Source organism: Colletotrichum paranaense (assembly GCF_030867605.1).
Source record: "Colletotrichum paranaense strain IMI 384185 chromosome Unknown Scaffold_2.1, whole genome shotgun sequence".
NCBI classification, from domain to species: domain Eukaryota; kingdom Fungi; phylum Ascomycota; class Sordariomycetes; order Glomerellales; family Glomerellaceae; genus Colletotrichum; species Colletotrichum paranaense.
The window spans coordinates 1560223-1582140 of record NW_026848960.1 but is presented as its reverse complement, the minus strand read 5'-3'; the positions used below and the strand labels follow the sequence as shown (position 1 = coordinate 1582140).

The 21918-nt window shown below is 49.8% G+C and overlaps 5 protein-coding genes across 5 annotated transcripts; 1 reads left to right on the top strand and 4 right to left on the bottom strand.

The window, feature by feature from the left end:
- Window positions 1-4005: 4005 nt before the first annotated feature.
- Window positions 4006-5689, bottom strand: CPAR01_02410 (cyclopentanone 1,2-monooxygenase; the record flags this gene model as incomplete). Its single annotated transcript, XM_060486698.1, has 2 exons — window positions 4006-4340; window positions 4405-5689. 2 exons carry the CDS (start codon window positions 5687-5689, stop codon window positions 4006-4008), a joined length of 1620 nt encoding a protein of 539 aa, XP_060354026.1.
- A 1691-nt stretch (window positions 5690-7380) lies between these two features.
- Window positions 7381-13109, top strand: CPAR01_02409 (DEAD/DEAH box helicase; the record flags this gene model as incomplete). The annotated part of the gene is made up of 5 exons (XM_060486697.1): window positions 7381-7549; window positions 7619-8067; window positions 8105-10503; window positions 10578-11426; window positions 11480-13109. 5 exons carry the CDS (start codon window positions 7381-7383, stop codon window positions 13107-13109), a joined length of 5496 nt encoding a protein of 1831 aa, XP_060354025.1.
- Window positions 13110-13258: 149 nt separating this feature from the next.
- Window positions 13259-15328, bottom strand: CPAR01_02408 (major facilitator superfamily transporter; the record flags this gene model as incomplete). The annotated part of the gene is made up of 10 exons (XM_060486696.1): window positions 13259-13417; window positions 13490-14036; window positions 14096-14288; window positions 14343-14604; window positions 14658-14760; window positions 14819-14892; window positions 14952-14977; window positions 15048-15098; window positions 15157-15216; window positions 15289-15328. 10 exons carry the CDS (start codon window positions 15326-15328, stop codon window positions 13259-13261), a joined length of 1515 nt encoding a protein of 504 aa, XP_060354024.1.
- A 1113-nt stretch (window positions 15329-16441) lies between these two features.
- CPAR01_02407 (isoflavone reductase) lies at window positions 16442-17668 on the bottom strand (the record flags this gene model as incomplete). Its single annotated transcript, XM_060486695.1, has 4 exons — window positions 16442-16723; window positions 16833-17159; window positions 17231-17515; window positions 17585-17668. The coding sequence occupies 4 exons, from the start codon at window positions 17666-17668 to the stop codon at window positions 16442-16444; spliced, it is 978 nt and encodes a 325-aa protein (XP_060354023.1).
- Window positions 17669-18934: 1266 nt separating this feature from the next.
- CPAR01_02406 (dienelactone hydrolase) lies at window positions 18935-19675 on the bottom strand (the record flags this gene model as incomplete). The annotated part of the gene is made up of 1 exon (XM_060486694.1): window positions 18935-19675. One exon carries the CDS (start codon window positions 19673-19675, stop codon window positions 18935-18937), a length of 741 nt encoding a protein of 246 aa, XP_060354022.1.
- Window positions 19676-21918: the final 2243 nt, after the last annotated feature.

The following is a 21918-nucleotide window of genomic DNA, read 5'->3' as shown; positions in this document are numbered from 1 at the left end:
GAGTCTGGAGAAGATCCAGGGAGGTGTATTCGTAAATACATAGCAGTGACACATGCGGGCCACAGCGAATGACAGGCCGACAGACTTCAGAACGGTGGCGGCCCCTTCGACCTCGGGGTTCTAGAACGTCGACTCTACATTCCTTTGCCCCCTACACTTTTCCCCCCTCATCGCGAATAGCTGAACTCTAGGGTCCGATCATCCCGAATCTTATCAGTTATGGTATATCCACCTTACAGTTCGGAGCAAAAGCCTGTTCGATGAAAGGCTTGTTTTTGCCCATTGAAGATGTTCTCTCTCAGGTCATTTCGTTGAATGGGCCTCCGCCATGAACTCTCTTCGAGGGGTTCACTCTGGAATCGTTTTCTCAAACAGCGCCGGCCAATACACCCTCATACCTACTTATGCGCTCCCACATTCCACGATTTGTTGTCTGGAAAATCGTCTCCACAATAGCAATGAACTTGTCCAAGCCGAAGACAAAGTTTGAATTGTAAGGTAAGCAAAAGCGGAGGTGGTCAGTCCACACGTGTGGGCACGGTAGCAGTACGGATGCGTTCCGCCATCACGTCGATTCATGTACTTCTTGTCCGGATATCATCCGCACATTGAATCGCACATATCCGTATCGAAAAGAGAGAAAAGAATGTCCCGCAGACAGGTGAGTGCAAGGGTGTGGCTGAGCCTCTGTCTCCACCATCTGCCGTGCCGAGCAAAAGAAAAAAAAGCCCCCCTGCCAGTAAACAACCTTCACGACTCACGACTCGAGGTTGGCCCGAATCTGGCAAGATGCTCCGTTCTATTCGGGCCTAGCGTTGAGGGGACCAAGCATTTTTTGACAGTTATGGATGGGCGCCCCCCTTCTTCCCGTGCGGCCTGCGGCGCGGGTGCATGAGCCACTGCGAAAATAACGAGATTGCTGAACTTTGAGCGTGCAATGTAACAAGGTGGTATCGAAATTTGAAGCCTTATCGTGAGAGTGGGCAGGGCCATGGCCTCGAGGTGAGCAGAGAGTCAGAAACTGCATGGTCATTGTCACCGAATTTTTGACCGATGTCTCTGAGATAGTCGGCTAGTCAGCCAGGTGCTTCTTTGCTTGCTGAATTCAATATCCGACGAGCAGAATTCCGTCTCGCCTATCTGATGTCGTGCTTTTGAGTGAACAGGGAGCAAAGGACTTTAGGGGCATTGAGCTTTCCGAGGAACTCGGGTTATGACTGGGTGGCCTAGATGATGGATCCCAAGATACTGACTGAGAATGGTGGCACTGACGTGTGGTTCCACCTCGATATCCTTGGGGTAGGTCACCGGTGTACCAACCCTGAATATATCCGTTGATGAAATAGTACGGTGGCCCTCGACTTACCTGGCAACTGTTGAGTCGCCCCGATGGCATCCAGCCAATCAGCTTGACTTCAGATCACCGATGATGGGCTTTCGAACAATGTCGAGGGAAGGAAAAGAGGGATTCTCAATAAGCAACTCTGATCATTGCACGAATACCAAGGTTTTCGCCACAAAGATGAACATCACAGATGCCACAGTAACCAGGAAAGTTTGTTGGCAGGACATTATTAGAAACAAAGCCGTCTTCCTATCAGAATCGAGTTTCCCCTGTAGATCCAACTTACAGCAGCTGTCAAGAACAGGTTTTTTGTGGTGTCCAAGTTGGAACGGTACGGTGGACCAATGCGCGACAAGCCACAGGTCATAGTGACGATTTGGTAGCTAGCACAGCCACACTACCCCTCACATATGGCGCTTGGGACTACACCCGCCACATGAAGCGTCAAGCCACACACGTGATGATTTTCGGCAACCTCAGGGTCGGTTCCCTCTTTCTTCGTTGTGGCAGATGTCACTGGCTTCGGTGGACGAGTGGAAGGGAATGCTCGACCCTGAGGGCTTTCAAGTTAGATTCTGTTAATTCGCTAAGCTCTTCCATTTTGTGGAAACCTTCGCCATCCGAACTTCCATGTGCTCTCTTTCCGTGTGCGAGTTACGGATATTTACTGATGCTTTTCCATCTGCGAAAGATTAGGGAGCGCCTGGAGGAGTCGAGGCTTATTCAAGAATAGGCAATGTAGATAAAGATACCCGTGTGATTGTGTAAAGGTGTGTGTGTGTGTGTGTGTGTGTGTGTGTGTGTGTGTGTGTGTGTTGCCCAAAGCTCATGGAAGGTCAGTGCAAAATTGACGCAGTCATCAGCTGAGAATCTTTTACTGACCCTCGGCCTCGGTACGTCTCAACCTATGTGTCTGTCGAATCCGTGCTTTTACCCCATCCCCTCTCTGCTTGCGAGAAATAGACTTCCCGAGAGTTACTCAGAGCATTATGCCGTCGGGAGGTCGAGGAGGAGTGGTAGTAGAGGGAGTGTACACCTTCCGCCGCCATGGAAACCCAATCTTCTGACTACGAAGTCTACAAAGTGTACGAAGTGGGATGAAAAAGCTTGGTGAAGCTTAGCGGGCGCAGTGTGGATTCTTGTTGTATGTCAGAGAAAATAAACGAGGGAGCTTCATGGCATGCGGGGGTTCTGAGGTAGGGGGGAGGGCACTAAGGTAATGAAGATCTGGGCCGTAGAAGGAAGTCACAGGCTTGTCTTTTTCATCTGAAGGAACGACATAGGGGACGATCTTATTTGCCGCTCTGGTTGGAAGACCGGATGTCGAGGCCGAGTTTCCGTTCATTTGCCGACACTTTTGGATGAGTTCATAGTTGAAGAGAGTGTGCTTAGTGATTCTGCCGATGTTGAGCAGTTAGAGGCGGGGGAGGGGAAGGTTGATGGCGAGCATTGGGATGCCTCGGCACAAGACGATGGTTGTGATAGGCAGCAGCTTGGTAGAGCTGTTTATATTCTGGGATGGTTGTTCTTAGTCCAAGGGGGAACGCTTTAGCGCTTCAACTTAGGTTTTTGTTTTGAGAAACTTATGATGACACTTCTCTATTGCTTTTGGAAACATTTGAGATTATCAAGGCTTATCTTGGAGTATTCAATGAATAATCCCATGTTGTAGTGGATCTATTCGAGAATCTCTAAGACGTTGAAGTATTTACAACTTATTATTATATCTTATGTTATTTTTTACAAGACAAGAAAACGAGATGTGCCTACGTCTTGCAGGAGGCTTTCTACAACAACATGCAATTGCTATGCGTTGAGATCAGAATAAACGTTCTACACAAGGCTTGAGCTATTGGAGCAGCCTTTCGAATTACGTCTTGTTCATTGAACCCAAGTCTTGATGGCTTATTGCTTAGCAGCGTCAGTTCGGCAAAGTGCTTCTTATTCTTTAAATATATCATCTTCAGGTATCATATAAGTCAGTAACTCATAGCACGTCTCATTAATTGTGCGTCGACGTCTGTGAAACCGCAAATCTTGCTAGCGGCGTGTACAACGAAGTCACGACAGAGCCCCTGCTTGCTAGCCTGGAAGCACTTCTGTCAGAGTCTCTGGAGACTTTGCATCTGTACAGCACTCACAGCGAGGAAGACTTTCGCAAAACATCAAGCCGTCTGTCGAGTCAACGATTGACACATTTGAAGAAAGTAGTACTGCACAGTGCTGCCGTGATTTTAGACTTACCCGGTTGGCAAGGCTATTGCTCAATCACCCACGCCGGGGTCATCTCGGACAGCACCGTACCTGTATAATTAATTAGACCGTTAAAAAACCAACTACCCAACCCAAAGTAAGTAGAGCAGGAAAACCGAGACCATGCTCATGCAAACCAGTTGCCAGTGGGGAGTCATCTTACTGAACTTCGGCGAGGATATGGAATAATTACAACGAGCAGCCGACCCATGCTTCATCCTTCTCCATGGTCTACCTAAACGACCGACGACGGTTATGATGGAAATTTCCAGATCCAACTACACAAATCTTAAGCCATCTCTGTGGGCCGACAATCTCTCGCCAATCGGGGCCAAGCGTTCATGACTGTAGGTACCTGTCATCATCTGATTATTCCATTGATTTGGTCTACTCAAGGCAGACTTAAATCATACCGCGCTTCCAACTCCCAAGGTAATTTCAAAATTGTCCCAGTCCTTGGTGCCTTTGCGGCATTCTTCAAGGTATCGAGGAATACCACCAAGATAGTTGAGCTGTTCCTTCTTCTTGCCGGGAATGTTCCCTCCCACGTACCAGGATGTATCGCTCTTGCTAAACAGCAACGCCTCGTGTATTGCTTGTACTTTTTCCTTCCAATTCTCTTCAGCTGAACGGCGTGGCTCGATGGATGTGATGTTCCCCGTGCGCAGCTTCACAAGGAAGTCTGTAACAAAGTCGACTTGCTGCTCGATGAACACCGGCGCGTTCGTCAAAGCCGTAGGAGCTATTTCAGTTGTCGTCAATAACTTGAGGTCTTCTAGAAAAGATGCTTAGGGCTTCTTGCTTACCTTGCGGCCCGTATATCATAAACATGTTTGGACATCCTCGAGCCATCAAGCCAAGATACGTCCAAACGCCTTGTCTCCACCTCTCTTTCATATCGATGCCGTCTTTCCCACGGAGCCCCATGCTTGTCAAAGCTCCGGTCATACTGTCGTACCCCGTCGCTAGCACAACAATGTCATGCTCTCTCTCCTTTCCATCTTCAGTCACGATACCTCGTGCTGTCCATTCGCGGATGCCCATCTGCTTCACATCCACCACTTCCACATTATCCTGGTCCATGCATTCGTAGTAATCCTGCTCCAGGCTGCTTCGCTTCGTTCCAAACGGGAAAGGTTGTTCGTCAGGCACCAAGATGGCTCGTTTCTCCGGATCCTGCAACCGGCACTTGGTTTTCTTTGACCAAAACTCGTAAATCAAACGATTCACTTCCGCGTCCATCAAGAAGTCCATATACTGGCCTGCTTGGAAGTTGAAGGCCCCTCTCTTCCATAGCTCCTCCCACCATGCCTCCCTTTCTTCCATTGTTGTCTCCTTTGTAACCTGGGTAGGTCCATCGCAAGGTAGCCCGGCACTACTATCCCTCGCCAACTTGAAAAGTGTCTTGTATATCGCTTTCAAGCTGTCCTGCTCGAGTTCCGAGATTTCGCGTTGACGCATTGGGAGTGCAATGTTGACATTTCGTACGTAGACTGTCAGCTCTACGCCAGGCTGTTTAGCAATTTCTTGCACACATTGAACCCCTGTTGCGCCTGATCCAATGATGGCAACTCGTTTGTTCTCAAGATCGATTCCGGAATCAGGCCATGCTGCGGGGTGTACCACTATGCCTTTGAAGGAACTCTTTCCTGCGAATTCGGGCTCATATCGTTTGATTGAACTGCCCGTCGCCGGAATCAAGAACCGCGACGTGATGATGCGTCCTGTATCGGTCTCGATGATCCACTTGGCTGTCGCCATATCAAAGTCGGCCCCAACCACAACAGTATTGTACGACACGTCCTTAGAAATGTCAAGCACTTTGTCGACGTGTGTGAAATATCTCTTCAGCTCTTCGTGCCCCGGAAAGCGTTGCGACCATGTCCAGTCTTTCCAGACCTCCCGCAACGAAAGCTGATAGTAGGGCGTCTCCGAGTCAACTCGTGCTCCGGGGTAGCCGTTCCGGTGCCACACGCCGCCGAGGGCCGACCCAGCTTCCACAACGTGTGCCGAAAAGCCCAACTTGCGCAGTTGGTGTAAGGCGTAGCATCCCCCAAAGCCGCCGCCAATGATCAGAACATCGTAATCCATCTTTCTGTCGCAGGTATTATTACAATTACCGTTGTATTTAGTTCGGTGATGATTGAGGTGGTGGGTAGACCCCATTATGACCAACTCAGTCTTGAACCTTAGGTCGACCAAATTGAGTCAGGATCGGGACGAAAGAGTCAGGAACATTTAGAAATCGAGCAATCTGGGAGATCTACCGACTCATGAGACTAGATCTGTTGATTTATGAGCCGACGAGCGTATGGTCCAAAAGATCAGATGGGATTTTGGGTTCAAGCAGGAGAGGAGATGAAGCTGATGTGCGGCATTAGGCCCGCCTCGGTCGCCTCGGTATGCTCTTGCGGCAATAAAGTTCCTTTTTTCGCCATCTTCCTCGCTCTGCCGTACTCGGAAGCAATTGATGAGTGGTGCAAGCTTGCCATTTTTGAATCTTTGACGATTTGACGTCGTACTTGAAATGATCCCCGCAGTTGCAACCTGGCCAGCGTTGCAGTCGATGTAATGATCTAGACGGGTCTAGATCTCTCGGGAATGTCGCCGTGTCCTCCAGGTGGATACTGCGTGGTTCCAGCCAGGATAAGGTCGGCATGTGTATAGTCCTGTTAGTTGGAGGCTTCAGGGCTCGACCGAGTGAGCTTAATGATTGGTCTCTCCGAGACCATAGGCCGTTTGATGTAGCATTCAACCGAAGCTCTATGACTTGTCGATGCAACGAGAAAGAACGTTCTGAACTACTTGACCACGGAATGCGCAGCCGTGATATCGTAGAATGCAATACTAGGTTCATCTGCAAGCTCGCTCAATCCTTGCGTGGATTCATTCAGATGTGTTACTCAACAATGTGTGTCTAAAAATATGGTCTTCAAATATCGACTGGAGCACTGTCAAACTTGTAAAGCATGCCATCAATCATTTCGCCTGGGGAGGGGGCGGGGGAAGATATGTGGACGGCCTCTCGCATATATTATGTCTGGTGCATGTCACTGGTAGTTTTCAGTATAAGGATGAAGTCTGTCATGGCTAGAGATTTCCCCCACAACCAATGAAAGGGGCCGGAGCAGCTGGCAGACCTCAAATGATGGAAATCAGCCTCATTTGACAGAAGATTCGATGCCTAGAGCTTCATGTCGAGGACTGGGTATATTGAAATCCTAGGTCATGATAGCGGCGCCCGGGAGATGAGAAGAAGAAGCAGAGCAAGATGCATACTAACATTCTAAGGAAAATGGAGAGAGAAGCAGCTGATGATACGGAAATCATTCGCGTGGCTTCCACCTGACCTGCACTGTTTGCCTTGAAGTCCTACAAGTCGCATGAACCGCCTAGAAGAGCCTTCCAGCGAAATCGAAAGCAATGCCTGCTTCCTCTTCGTATACTATACAGTACAAGATAAGGAAGAGGCAAGCGACGCTTTAGCATTTCTCAAGTGAATGATGCTTAAGTTCTTTTTCTAAAAAAGGGGGGTGCTTCCTTTGATCTAACGAGCGGCTGCGTGCTGCGGGAGGCCTACCGACCTTAGCCCTAACACAACCAACTGATTCTCTGTTTTGTGCCCTTTGTGTGAATGCACAGCCGTGGAGGTTAAAATTCTTTCGAATTCTAGATTTCTGAGAACTTCGTTTCTTTCCTCATCTTCCGGAAAGCGACGATCTCTCACAAACCAGACCATTAGTGCCGGACCTGGCCGCTTGCATTGGTTGATATCGCCGGCGATGACGTCTTCAGACGACATGATCATGGATCCTCTACAGGAATGGAAGCGGCGTCTGAGCCCCCTAAGAGTTGACATCGTTGGCGACTTTGCTGGGAAAGAGCTGTTTACCATCCATGGGGAATCTTTGGTGGCTCACTGTCTCGCCTCTGCAAATGTCGACTATCTCGGTGGGCATCTCCAGATACCCCTTCAAATGCGTTCACTACTTACCTGATCTTGGCTAACCGATAAAACAGCGGGCTTCCAGCTACTTCATGCGGTACATGCAATCGAGGTCTTCCTGGCCAAACTCAAGGAACGGGGGTGCAACTTCCACGTCTTGTGGTTCGACAGTCACCGAGACCTAGCGACACCACCTGATTCTCCCGAGAATAAATCATACAAATATCTCTTGACGCGTGCTGTCATTATTGAGCACCTGAGATGCCCTGAAACACATCCCAAAATGAGTTTCGACGATCGCGGCATCAATTCTCCAATGAGCTTCGTGTTCCCTTCCATCATGAGCCCCGAGTTCGCGGAGTACACCAATCAGCACCGCTTTCACTTCATCATGATGTCCCAAGGCCGGTCTTCAGATCTCGACACGACCAAGGAGGGAGAATTCTTGAACATTATGTATCTGTTCGGTCTTCGCGGCTACAGCTTGGCTTTTATTGACGACATCGAGTTTCGAAGCTCCAAGGTAAAGTTTCCGTGCTACCTTTGACAACAGATCACAGCGCGCTCACCTAATCTCTCAATGGCAGGCATATACTCTCATTGCAACAGCGCCGACCTCAGTGGCAGTGATACCAGTCACAGAGCCAACACCAGCGACGACACCCGATCCCGGTTGCCAACGGACTATCGAACGTCTCCAGGCCATACTCAAGCCCAGTGAGTGGCGAGTGCTTCGATCTGACGGTGAAGTCGAGGCCCAGGAAGAAGTAGCGGTCATTGTTTGCGCAATCTTCTTGTCTAACAAGGCCTCCTCGGATGTACACAGTCACAGACTAGTGGCCGCCTTCCTCTCACACATCGTTCTGCTGAAGCATGCAACGCTCTTGCAACGACCCGTGGGGACTCTACCCAAACTGGAGAGTTCTTCGGGCATCGAGGAGTTCCTTGCGACTTTTTCTGAAGTAACAACTCACCTGATACAGCAGTGGCCCAGGGGAAAAGAAGGACAATACCTCAATTGGAGAGTCTGTGATCTCATTGACGGCCGAACCTACAATCAAGTCTTGGAGAGACTCGAAACACTCAAACTCCCAAGTGATGCCGGTTCTGGGTATGCAGAAGCTGTACGGCGATTATCTGGCGTCGACGTATCCTACTGCATGCCGAATTCCGTTCCACAGATCAAAAGTGGCGCAGGAATACATCGCATCAGCTACCAGCCCCCAGACACACAGTCGATACTTGCATTCAGCCATCCCGTGTTGGACAAGTATCTCGAGGAGGTTAAGTTGACAAGCCAATCCGTGATGGAGGATGAAGCCTTTGAGTCCAACATCTTTCAAGAGCTCTCCCACTGGCACAATTCGAAGAAGAGCATCGACCCCAAGCATGTACCAAAGCGTCGAGGATTCTATGCGAGCAAGAGAAACCAGAGATACATGGCCGACACGATTGCCTACTCTGCCAGTCTTACTAATTCTGCCGGGAAAAGCATTCATCCTGAGACGATTGTCGCCAAGATGTCGGATCTTTCTGCCCGGTCCAGGAAGCAAGTGGGCACAACCAGAAGACAAGATCATTCGATTAAGAGCGGTACAGAGAATGCACTTGAAACATCGAGGAGATTGAGAGAGGCGAAGAGTCAATCCAGGACCGCGGTAATCATCAAGAACTGGGCAGAGAAATGCCAGGACTTCGACAAGATCACGTCTGTCTTTCAGCGTTACTTGAAGGTCAAGAGGTATTTATCAAGTCTTTCTTCAGAAGACCAGAAGTCTATTGGTGGCGAGGTAATGTTATACATGTGCAACATCCTTGGCCTCCAACTTATTCGCAGACCGTTGAAAAGGGCTTTCAGCGATTCAGGTATGAGCAAGCGTGGACATGATTTCTTGGTCTCTATTCCTGACCTCATCGTTCTAGAATCGAGTGTATTGGCAATGATTTGGGCCCAGGTCAGAGAGATGATGTCGTTGCCCCTTTCCGTTGAGACGAAACACCAGGTCCAATATTTGATGAAGGCTTTGAAGTTCCCGCTGGGGGAACTTCGAAGCGGACCTTCTGTGCTCGTCAAACATCGTCTTCCGTTCGTCTCAACGTATGAAGTGTCAACTACGCATCTGCGAGTCCAGACAACGGGTCTCGAGTTCCAGTTGGCTCACTGTGGCCCTTATCTGGAGCGAAGCTTCGACTCCGCCCCCGACCCGCGCGTTTCTTTCAGTCCAGATGCCTGGCAACGAAGCGTACTTGATGCCATTGATGACGATAACAGCCTTTTCGTCGTCGCTCCAACGTCCGCCGGAAAGACCTTCATCTCGTTCTACGCCATGAAGAAGATTTTGCAGAACAACGACGATGACGTTCTCGTCTACGTAGCCCCCACCAAAGCGCTCGTCAACCAGATTGCCGCCGAAGTTCAGGCTCGGTTCTCCAAGTCGTACCGCCATGAGGGCCGTTCGGTTTGGGCCATCCACACTCGAGACTACCGTGTCAATAACCCCACCGGCTGTCAGGTTTTGGTGACCGTTCCGCACATCCTCCAGATCATGCTTCTGGCGCCCACCAATGCGCAAAATGAGAGATCCTGGGCTCGCAGAGTGAAGAGAATTATCTTTGACGAAGTGCACTGCATTGGTCAGGCCGAAGACGGTATCATTTGGGAGCAACTATTGCTTCTTGCTCCTTGTCCCATCATCGCCCTATCTGCTACTGTGGGCAACCCGCTCGAGTTCAAGGAGTGGCTCGCAGGAACTCAGAAGGTCAAGGGCTTTGACCTTGAAATGATCGTTCACTCGGCCAGATACTCTGACTTGCGAAAGTTCCTGTACCAGCCACCCATTAGGCTTGAGTTTGAAGGACTAGAGCCAGTGGAGCGTTTGCCAATCCCCGGTTTGGATGCTGAAGCAGGAGAAACCTCGCGATTCACGTTTGTGCATCCTATCGGAAGCATTATCAACAAGTGAGTCTTGATAAACCTTTCATGCAGCCTTGCCAAATCCTGAATGCCATCTTTTACTGACTGATTAAACCCAGGAATCGCGAGACTCTTGAAGATGCCAGTCTCGAGCCACGCGACTGTCTCCGGCTTTGGCTGTCCATGAAGGAATATGAAAACGAGTCGTATCTTATCAATCCCAGCCTTGAGCCCAACATTGCGTTGCCAGAGTTGGTGAAGAAGTCGGACATTATCAAGTGGGAGGCTGCTCTCAAGGAACAGCTCTGGCAATGGCAACAGGATCCCAAGTCACCCTTTCCAGAAGTATACAGAAGGCTCAAGATAGATCGCCCTTCATCAGCGATAGACCTTGAAAGGCCCGAGGTTGTCGCGGACATCTACGGTGACGCTTCGTTCTCACTCCTCGTCGATCTCCGCTCCCGGGGTGCCCTGCCAGCTATCCTTTTCAATTACGACCGACTTGGATGCGAGAAGGTAATTCTCAAGATTCTTCAAGTCCTGGAGAATGCTGAACAAAAGTATCGCGATACAAGTACAGAATGGGCACGGAAGATGGGGGCATATCAAAAGTGGCGACAAGTCACGGATAGCAAAGCTGCGAAGAAAAAGGCGAAAGCGACTAGAGCTACTGAGGCTGCAAACTCCAAGGAGGAGAGACACCACGCAAAGGATTCTGGTGCAGCCCTGAATCAAGCTGATCTTGTGAGGGAGGAAGCAGGCCGGGAAACCAGCCCATGGGAAAACTTTGATCCCGAGGCGCCGCTTCCGCAATACAATTTTGCGGACACTACTAAACTTACGGCTGAAGAGTTTGAGGCCCGTGTTAGGTCTCTGGATGATTTGGGAATCAAGCCTCGCCTAATCGACGCTCTTCGTCGGGGACTCGGTGTCCACCATGCTGGTATGAACCGTCAGTACCGCCAAGTGTAAGTTGAACCTAGCCCCATATTCGAGCAATCACTGATTTCGAGGGGCAAAGGGTAGAAATGTTGTTCCGCAAGGGCTACTTGACCGTCGTTATTGCGACCGGTACTCTCGCTCTCGGATTGAACATGCCTTGCAAAACTGTTGTCTTTATAGGTGACTCGGCATTCCTCACGGCTCTCAACTACCGTCAAGCATCAGGACGTGCTGGACGTCGTGGATTTGACCTCCTTGGTAACGTCGTCTTTCATGGCATCCCCCACCATCGTGCGATGGAAATCATCTCGTCGCGGTTGCCCGATCTCAAAGGCCAATTCCCCATCTCCATCACTTTGGTTCTTCGGCTCTTCACCCTGCTGCACAGCACGAACAACTCCCAGTATGCCATTGATGCAGTGGAGTCCTTGTTGACCCAAACACGTCTGTTCCTCGGTGGACCTGCCTCGCAGATGACCGTCAAGCACCACTTGCGCTTTTCCATCGAGTATCTCAGACGACAGCACCTCCTTTCTCGAAAAGGAGCACCTCTCAACTTCTCGGGCCTGGTGGGTCACTTGTACTTTACCGAGAATGCTGTGTTTGCTCTGCACTCCCTGCTCAAGGAGGGCTACTTGCACAAGCTCTGTGAGGACTTTGGCAATCCACGGAAGCAGGGAGAGATCATTCTCACTTTATTGACAGTATTGTGTCACCTCTTCTGTCGCATTCCTTGCAGCAAGTACAACAATCGGGAGTGGCGTGAAAACGTCGTATATCGATCACCTTCTGTTGTCCTTCTACCCAGGCTCCCAAGAGAGGCAGAAACCGTCCTCCGAGGTCACAACGAAGAGACTCTGAAAACTTTCAAGACCTACGTTCGCAGCTTCATTGCACAGAATCTTCAGGACTCTCCAGATAACCAGCTTCCTTTCACCAAACGCCGGGTGGGCGCCGCTGGAGAGGCCTCAGCTGATATCTCAACAGCACAGATTCCAACGCTCCCTTATCCAATTCTTCGATCCCCTTTCGCCGCGCTGTCGGGGTTCACAGACGACTTCGCCACAATTCATGAGCTATGCGACACAGTCCGCGCTGGTGTGTTTCTTGACGAGTCTGCCATCCCGTACATCCCCATTTACCCTGAAGAGACAAACGGCGTGCCTTGGAACGCATACATCTATGACTTTTACAAGCACGGTGATCTCAATACTCTTGTGCAGGACAACGGAATCAAGGGCGGCGATGTTTGGTTTCATCTGAAAGACTTCTCTCTGATCTTGGCCACCATCGTGACAAGCTTGGAGAATATTATGGGCCGAGTCGATGCTGATGACTCGGATATGATCAATGTTCAAGATGTTGCCGATACCATTGAAGAAGAGAGATTCGGCGAGGAATTAGATGCACAATCCTCGGAGAACCATGTGGCCTCGTCTGCTACTGCGAAAGCAGAGACAAAGTCCCACTATAGCAAATCTAAAGAAGCAGTGGCTGAATCATGGGAAGATGTGTCGGATGGCTCCTCCTCCGATACCGAGCACGCGAGTAGCAGCGCAAGCAGAGCGGGTCAGGCAACCAAGTCAGAAGGAACGTCTTTCGGGTCAGGTCGGGGGAAGGGAGGCGGTGATAGTCTTGTGAAGGTCCATATGGCTTTCAAACTCCTGCAGCAGGTTTTCGAAGACAAGTTCAGAAAGGTGTGGGCATGAGTAAGCAGGTAGTTTTTTTCTCTCAAAAGTACATGTTGATTAATTACAGCAACTGTAAAAGGAAGAGTATCGAAAGCTTCGTCTGATCCGACACTACCCAATGATGTACTAAAAGGGCCAGACCAAATATCGCCAAGTCTTATTCGAACTCAGATTGGCGTCACTTTCTCCGAAACTGTGTTCTTTTGGTCCTCGTTCTCATCGGATTTCTCTCCGTCAGGCAACGTCTGCGTCTCTCGGGCCGCAGCGGCTCGCTCGAAGTCTTCCACCGTCATTGAGCCATATTTTGCAAGTGATTGCCTATCGATCTGTGTGATATCGTGATTAGCTACTTCATATTTGCGGAAATTAAGTGATTCTTTCAATCATGATGAGCTTACCCTGATGACGAGTCCCATGAAGCAGAGTACGATGACGCTGCACACAATCATAACAATCGCACCCTTCTTCCAATACGGCGCTTCATCGGCCGCATAGAAGACGATGCCCCAGAAAGTGTAAAGCGTGGTGGCGCCAATGTTCATAGCGTACACCGTCACGCTGCGCACCGCCTCGTCGCCGCTCCGTTGGAGAATGATGCTGGCCCAGCCAAAGATCAACGGGTTGACCATGTACGACGAACCCGATGCGTAGAATGCGAACATGGTACCGGCGTAAGGCAGGTTCGGAACGAGGAGCATCGCGGCGCAGACGATTTGGATAAGACAAACCAGCACAACCATGGGTACTCGGGTTCCGGTCGCGTCCATATGCCATGCCGCCATGATATTGGTTACGATGCCGACTGCTTGCACGCCCAAAGGATAGGTGTTGATTTGACTCTGCGTGAAGGATTCGGCGTGGTATTTAAGCCAAAGGATGAAGTTACCCTGGACAACCCAGGCCTCGAGGGTAGCGCAAATCGGAGACCACAGCACCAAAACCCAACTATTACGTGGTCAGCTTTCCCAACTCATGTCGTAATAAAAGCGGGATATTCGACTTACAAGGTGGGCATGAGTACTAGACGCTTCAACAGAGAGAACGGGTTGACTCCGTGCGACCCTTTGATGACCGGAGGCAAACGTCCAACGGCAATCTTTTTCTCAGAGTCACTGAGATACCGAGCGCTGGTGTTTTCAGGGATATCCGGGAAGTAGAAGAAGCCGAAGATCGCGATGGGAAGTGTGATGATGCCATCTGAAGTTTGTCAGTAAGTTCTTCCAGCCGCAGGCCTCGTCAACTTGTTCGTACCAATGATGAAGACCCACTGCCATCCACCAAGACCGGCAAGGCCGCCTAGTCCCTTGTAGATGGCAGCCATCATGACGCCGGCAAACATCGTGCCTACCTGACCTGACGCGGTGAAGATGGCCGTGCGCTTCGAGATTTCTTCAGGTTTGTACCAGGAGCCCATGATGTAGATGGCTCCCGAGTAGGTGCTAGCCTCTGCCAAGCCAAGGAAAAAGCGGATAACGCAGAGCTGAGCGGTATTCTTGACGCCTGCACTAGCCATCTGGGTATTATCAGCGAGCCGCAATAGGGCAATTTGACATCGATGAGACGTACAGTCAGGAATGCCCAGAGACAGCACATCGACGGCAGCCAGATTCGCGGCCGGACGATTTGGAGACCGATGATGATGCCATGAGGAATCTGTCCCACCACCATACTTTGATATGGGGTCAGCTCATGTTCGTGGAAACGCTACTCATCGGCCTAGATCTTACCCAGCAGTGGTCACCGAAAGAACTGTGTTGTAGTCATGGCCCTTCATGTGCAAGGCCTCGCGGAGGCCAGCAACCTAGAGTGAGCCTGTCAGTTCTACTCGATGGTCTACTCATTTCCGATGTGGAAACTCACATAAGCATTGGCAAAAGCAGCACGGTCTTTTGTATCCGTCCATTGTCAGTGTTACGGTCCCTTCCTCAAAGCTGATATGAGGCAACCATCACCCACCCAGGTAGTTGAAGAAGTAGCTGAGGCAGCAGTATGTCAAGATGAAGAAGTCTGCGGTTTATTAGTCAGATTCATCGTCTTCTAATGCAGAGATAATGGGAGTGCCTACCTATTTTCTGCACAAGACGTCTTTCTTCTTTTGAAGTTGCCTCATTGCCAAGGAAGAAGGCTACGTGAAGCCAAGAAAGTTAGCCCAAGGCGCATGTACAGTTATGACGGTGGTCGAGGCTCGAAAACATACCCTTGACCTTTTTGCCGGTTGAACGGTTCTCAGTGGCCATTTTCTCTGTAAATCGCTTGCCACGTAAGATTCTTTCCGATGCTACCTTATCCGAGATGCAACATGAACAAGTGCTTTCTCTCGAGTCCCGAGTGAAACAAACGATCTGATAAAGAATTTTAAGTGTTCTATCTTGACTAGCGTGTCATTCATCCGTAAACTCGAAATTTTCTACTGCCCAGATCTAGGGCGTGCGCGACAAGGATTCGTCTGTTCGGAGCACACGTCGTTGGCGATGAAATGTCAATCGCATTCCTTACAAGTCATAAGCGAAAGTAAACGCGCCGAACTTCCAAAGATGTCTAAAGAAAGAACAGAAACTTGCTCACCAGAGAACCTTGATGGCCTCATTACTACCAGTTTTCCTACTAGTCATTTTGACATGGTGGCCGGCGGCCCCGTCTCGCCCATCTACTTTTGTGGCTCCATTGCACAAGTGCACTCCACTGACTGGCATGGACATGGCATCTTGTCAAATGAAATTGCTCGGATTTGAGCGAAGACGGGCGGGGAAGCGCTTGGCGGCTGATGGATCTGATAAAACACCCACCCGCTTGGGAGGCGGTTTTCCTGCATCAGTTGCCGAAGGCCTAACTGTGGCGACCTTCGGCGACGTACATTATCGCTGGTTTCGTCCTCTCTGACTGCAGCGGGCAAACTATTGGCATGACAATTCTTAAAGCCTGTTGCTGTATTCGAAGTTGAATGCCTTTGTTATTATCAAATTGAAATCTTCAAGTTTCCATTTTTCGTGGTCTTGTTTACCTAATCAAGGTACTCCTAAGTCGGAGCTCTATCTTCACAGAATCGTTGGTGATGCCAAGGCGAGTATTAGTCCGAGTTGATTTAGACTAAACTCTGATCGCCCACGAACCATATTTACAGCATCAAGGTTTTAAACGTGCAGATCAAATGAATGGATTTCAACTCGAAACCGGGGCCGCCTTGTAATGGATCAGCTCACTAATAGTGGATGCATCGCGACTTTAATCGAAGTTTCGAATTTCTGCGGACTCACCTATTGGTCCAGCAAGAACGGCTACTGACACGTTCCAACAATAGCCGCAATTGCTGAGCCTGTCGAAACCTACCGAGTAAGAAGTCTGTTGGTTGTTTACTTTTTACCAGCTGCTTCCATGGCCTCGCGCTTCTTCTTCTCGTAGATGGACTTGATCTTGCCCTCCAGAGCCTCGCTGCAGAAAGTCTCAAACGAATTTCCCGTTAAGTCGGGATACAGATCCTTGGCGATTTGATATCCTAGGTATCGCGCGTACTCCGGCGTGTTGTCTCCTCGGAGGCCCCACGATTTCCGATATTGTAAAACCGATAGCCTATGAGGGTTGGCCTTGTCATCTTTCGCCTTGACCATCGCAGCCTCAATCTCATCAGCCGACATCTGTGTTTCAATGTCAGTTTAATCGCTCAAAGCTAAGCCTTCACCGTCTATTTATCGCTCCATGTATGCCTTATTTCCCCGAGTCTTTGGAAGGTGGTCTAGAACTTACGTATTTTCTCTCAACCTTCTCTCCACTCATCTTCTCAATCAGATCGTATACTTCATTCTGGGACATGAGTTCGGTGAAGGCGAAGACTCTGTGATTCAGGGTCCGTGGGTCCGCAATGATGCGGGCGACGTATTTGCCAACGTCGCGGAGGTCAGTCATACCAGAGAGAACGCTTCCATCTCCAGCGATCCAGTTGTAAAATGGGCTCGCGACTGCGTCAATCCGTCCCGAGGCCAGACGGGGCAAGCTGATCTGGTACCACCAGCCAACATCGATGACCGTGTACGGGAGGTAAATAGTCTGGATATGGTTTAAGACATCCTCTTTCTAGGACGCATTCAGATGTCAGCTCAACAGCTCATTTGACATATCCTGGGGGTCTAGGGAGTCTTCCTCACCTGATCTCGGAACCATAACATGCCCCTGCCGGGCATCACCGTCCCAAAGAAGCAGGGGACGAATCGCTTTACCCCCGCTTTCTTAGCCGCATTGGCGAGGGGGATTTGGTCGAGCAGCTTGTCTGCCACAATGGCTGAGACGACCACCTCATGACCGGTAAGCTGATTCGCGATTTCGTCTTCGGGTCCGCTCAGGTCTACTGTGGCAATCTTGACGCCCCTCTTCTCTAAAGCTTTGACCTCTGGCTTCTCCAGCGAGCTCGGTCGGATAAGCGCAGTTATCTCCTATCAAACGACTTATCAGTAACTTTACCAAGGTATTGTACAGACTTTCATGATAGACGAGGTCCCTACGTATTTCGTCTCAGGCGAGGAGAGCAGGCCATTCATAATGGAAGTTCCAGTCTCGCCGGTTCCACCGAGTACTGCGACCTTCATGTTCGATGTTGTTCTTTGGTTTCGACGAACCTAGAATGTTTTGTTGCCTGGAGTCGAGGTCAATGATCTAGTTCAAGGCTTTGTTGTTGATGAAAAGGACTTGAGTTTAACTTATGCTCCAGAATCTCATAGAGCTAAGTATGGATCCCTCTCTACCCAGAGAACCGCCTACTATTGGCTCTCATATCGCCATGGGGATGATATCATCGCAACACTATTTCTCAATGTCGGTGTCTCGAACAGCCAAAAGTCCGCCAAAAGCGGGGAAAAGCTGCGGACTGGCCCGGTTTGACGCTGCGGAGTTTTATCGGGTTGGGGCTGAATGCAACGCGGACGCAACTTCCCGCGCCTAGGGCCGGGGGCCCGCGCCAGCCCACTCGGTTTCGGTTCCGGAAGTGACTGGAGGACCGGGGGCGGCGACCCAAAACCTCGGCCGAGGTGACCCTACTGGCGGCTCTGGCTTATAAATCAGTATCAACCCCGCGTCTTATTGCTGGTAATTCTCTCGTATGAGAATACGAATAATACGAGGTATCTCGAAATTTGTCATTAACAACATCGTGTTGGCTCTTCGTTGAGATCATGCTAGAGTGAGTCATTGTGATGCCATACCAAGCATTGGGTTCTAATAGCCTAAGTACGTCGTCATGATTAGCAGTCCACAATTGATCGTAAGCTTGTTATATCCGAGTTAGCGCAAGCGCAATTACTACTTTATCGTGACGAAGCATGAAAGGCATGCTACATCCCAACTTCATGTTTTGGCTCGGGTGGTCAAGGGACATGGAAGCAATAAGTTCAACTAACTGGACGAGACAATGCTGTATCAAGTGGTTCAAGTCTGTTGCAACAAACTGTTTAATGAGATCACAACTTCACACTGTTGTTTCTTTGCAGAATTGATGGTGGTAAACCTTAGTCAATATGATATGCTATGAATCATGTTTAAGCGGGCATGTTTCTAACATATATGCCTCTTCTCTAAATGCAATTGGTGCCATGACATTGATCAACTTCTCCGAAGAACAATCTCGAACTCGTATCGATAGTAAACACTTGAAGCGGCATAGACTTCGCTACCGAGTGGAATTATCAACACATAGTCGAGTGGCTCAACTAGAAATCCATTGTGGTACGTATGCTAAATTCATTCCGAGTGCCACATAGTGCCCTTCATTGCCTGCTCAGTTACCCTTTTCTCTCCCCTCATCATTTCATGCTCTCCCTCAACTTTTACTCTTCAAAAGTGACTCTTATTTGATGCCATTAATGCAAATGTTGACTGAACCAGCTTACCGCGGCCGACTTTGCCAGAGCCATCGCCTTCCTCTCTCCAGGCTTTCCGGGATCACCTCTAGTCAAGCAAGCATGCTCGACACCGGGGTAGTGATGATACTCAAACGACACGCCCTTCTTCAACATGGTCTCGAAATAATGCGACTTGAGCTCGGGGGTGAACTGCGTATCAAATTCGGGAGCCAACAGCTGCACCGGAACCCCAACACCGCCAATATCCTCCTTGGTCAGCAAGCTGGGGTGGCCAGTCGCGATGCAGTCAACCAACGGAGGATCATGCTCTTTTGCTCCTAACCGAAAGACTGCCCACCCTCCGTAACAAAATCCAACAGCCCCGACTTTCGTGTGCTTCTTGCGAACCTCCTTGACAAAGTTGGTGATTTCAGGTTCTCGAATTTCTCGTGAATTGTCCCTTCCAAAGCTCGAGAGGTCAATTTCGTGCCATCGATTCTGAAGCACTGGCTCAAAGGGTACAACCCAACCGCCGAAGAAGTCTGGTAGATAGACCGTGACGTTGGCTTCGCGAGCATAGTGATCCGCCAGGAGGCGTGCGTTGGGGAAGGTCCAGCCTAGAAGGTCGTGAACGATGACAACTGCGGCATGTGGATTGTCACCGACGATGTAGACGTCATTGTTGGCAAGCTTGTCGGTTCGGCCCGTTGGAGTGCCGTCCCATTCAAAGGCTTTCAAGCAACACGATGGGAGAGCCATATTTGGGTTCTTTGGAACGTGAATAGAGCAGCGCCCTTTAGGTCTTTAGTATAACAGTATCTTGAATCTCGAGGGTTATAGTCGTGAGTTGAGTAAGACGATTCTGTGAGGGGGTTCGTATTAATAGGGCTGATGTTGCAGCCTTCGGATTTACTACTACCTAAACACCGGTGCCATGACAATGCGGAGAAATCAAGTCGGCCTGGAAAGAGTCCGGACGCCGATCTTCCAATGAGATATACGTTACACCAAACCAGGGACGAGGCAATTGATGGTCGGGATACCAACATCTTAAGTTGAAGTGAAATAGTCACAACAAGGTTGTTGATGTACCAATCAAAGCTTTGGGCGTACGAGTGCGAATGCGACTCAGGCTAGGGACTTTGGTTCAGCGACCTGAAGGGGACGGAAATTCGACTTGGCAACTAATGTTGCTGCAATTACTAGACCAAAGGTACTTAGGTTAACTAAGTACGTACAGCTAATTCCCAAGCAGAAGAGAGATGTGGGTTCAGGAAAGTCGATGTAGACATCCTCGCCATTTCCCCGCTTTGAAATATTTACAACCTCCCGCAGAGAGCTGTAGCTTCGGCGTACATCGTTTATCCTGATTCAATTGAATTTAGATTTAATCATGACCCCGCTGATTCCATGTCCGATCGAACACGGTGAGCGAGCGTTGAGCTAGTTGCAGGTTAGTTGATTGATGTAGTCACAGGGGTGCTCGACATACCTGTAGGCACGACGTCAAGAGCCTTGATGGAGACATTGTCCGGTTGCTTCAGCATGTAGACCGCCGCCTGCGCAACGTCTCCAGACACAAGCGGACTGACAGGTGTTAAGTTATTCACTCATAGCAAACGAAAAAATAGACCAGCGGCAAGAACTTACTCGTATCCTTCCACGAATGAGTTGTACTGGTCTTGATCGAAACCCACACGCTGCGTGTGGAAGTGAGTCGCAACGACACCAGGCCTGATTGCTAGCACCTTGATGTCGGTTTCCACGAGTTCGTTGCGAAGAGAATTGGTGAACCCCTCTTGAAAAGCTTTGCTCGCGTGGTAGACTGCCTCGCCCGGGAACGGTGGCTGATAGGACCGACTTTACCGATTGTGCTGTGGGCGACACGTCAAGAGACACCGGCATGCTTAAGCACAAGCCCCAACTCATTCATGTTGTTAACCAAGATGGGCACGGAGAAATGTGTTTCTCATGCCCAAGAGATAGTGCTCTCGCACCTTGCCAGAAAAGTAGGAGCTGTGGGTTATGCCTGTTAGGGAAGCCCTCTCTAGTTCACCTTAATACCACGTGGTAGTTATTTTTGAGATGACGGGAGCAGATAACACTTGTCAGAAGCTATGTTGAATTTGTTCAATAGGGAGTTCTACTGAATGGTCATTGACCCAATCAGTAGATACCAAGTTTTACATATTTCCCCGAGCATGCAGAGCGGCGAGATTTCGTCCAAAATGTACGACGGAATTCTGAGCCTTGAATTGAAAACAGGTCATTGCTACATCTACTTGTTCTTGAAGAACTGTGAGGTCTAAACACGAGGAAGGGACGTACGGTCCGTGAGCTGGAGCTCGTGGCTTTAATGTAGTCATTGAGATCTGCCAGCCATCCCTTGACCGATCTACTTACCGGTGATAACGAGGCACTCACTAGGATCGCGGGGTAATACGGGAAGAGGCTCTCCTCATACCGGTAGATCGGCAGCTCTCACGTTAAGACCGAAGAGCGACAACCCGAGCGTACGGGTTCGATGTCCGTTACCTACCGTAGCCATTAGCCGTGATAGCTGTCAGGCACGCACGGCACGATAACGTGCAGACTACCATCCGGGGCCAGGGGAAACTGTGATCTCTTGGCTTCTAAAAATGCCAGCAGTGTCGCAAAGCCGCTCTCCAGTTCCGGCTTAGACCCACTGACGCACGTCCTACCCCGGTCTCGCCCCCCACGGCATTTCGAGTCGGGAAAAGAATCGTCCCCCCAAGAGCCAAGGGAGAGGGCGAATAGCTTAGCCGAAGGTTTCCGAAGGAACCCGGTAAGTGGAGGAGGGGGAGGGGAAAAGTCGGGGACACTGTTGACTGAAGACACGCAGAGTCTCAGAGTTAAGCGTTCAGTCGCGTCAAGTCAATTCAAAGTTATTCATCCAAGGACTTCAGGATTCACTTCACACGGGGAAGGGAATGAATAGATTCAGAGCGGTTCTCAAGAGCCGGTTTGCTCAGATTCGCTAC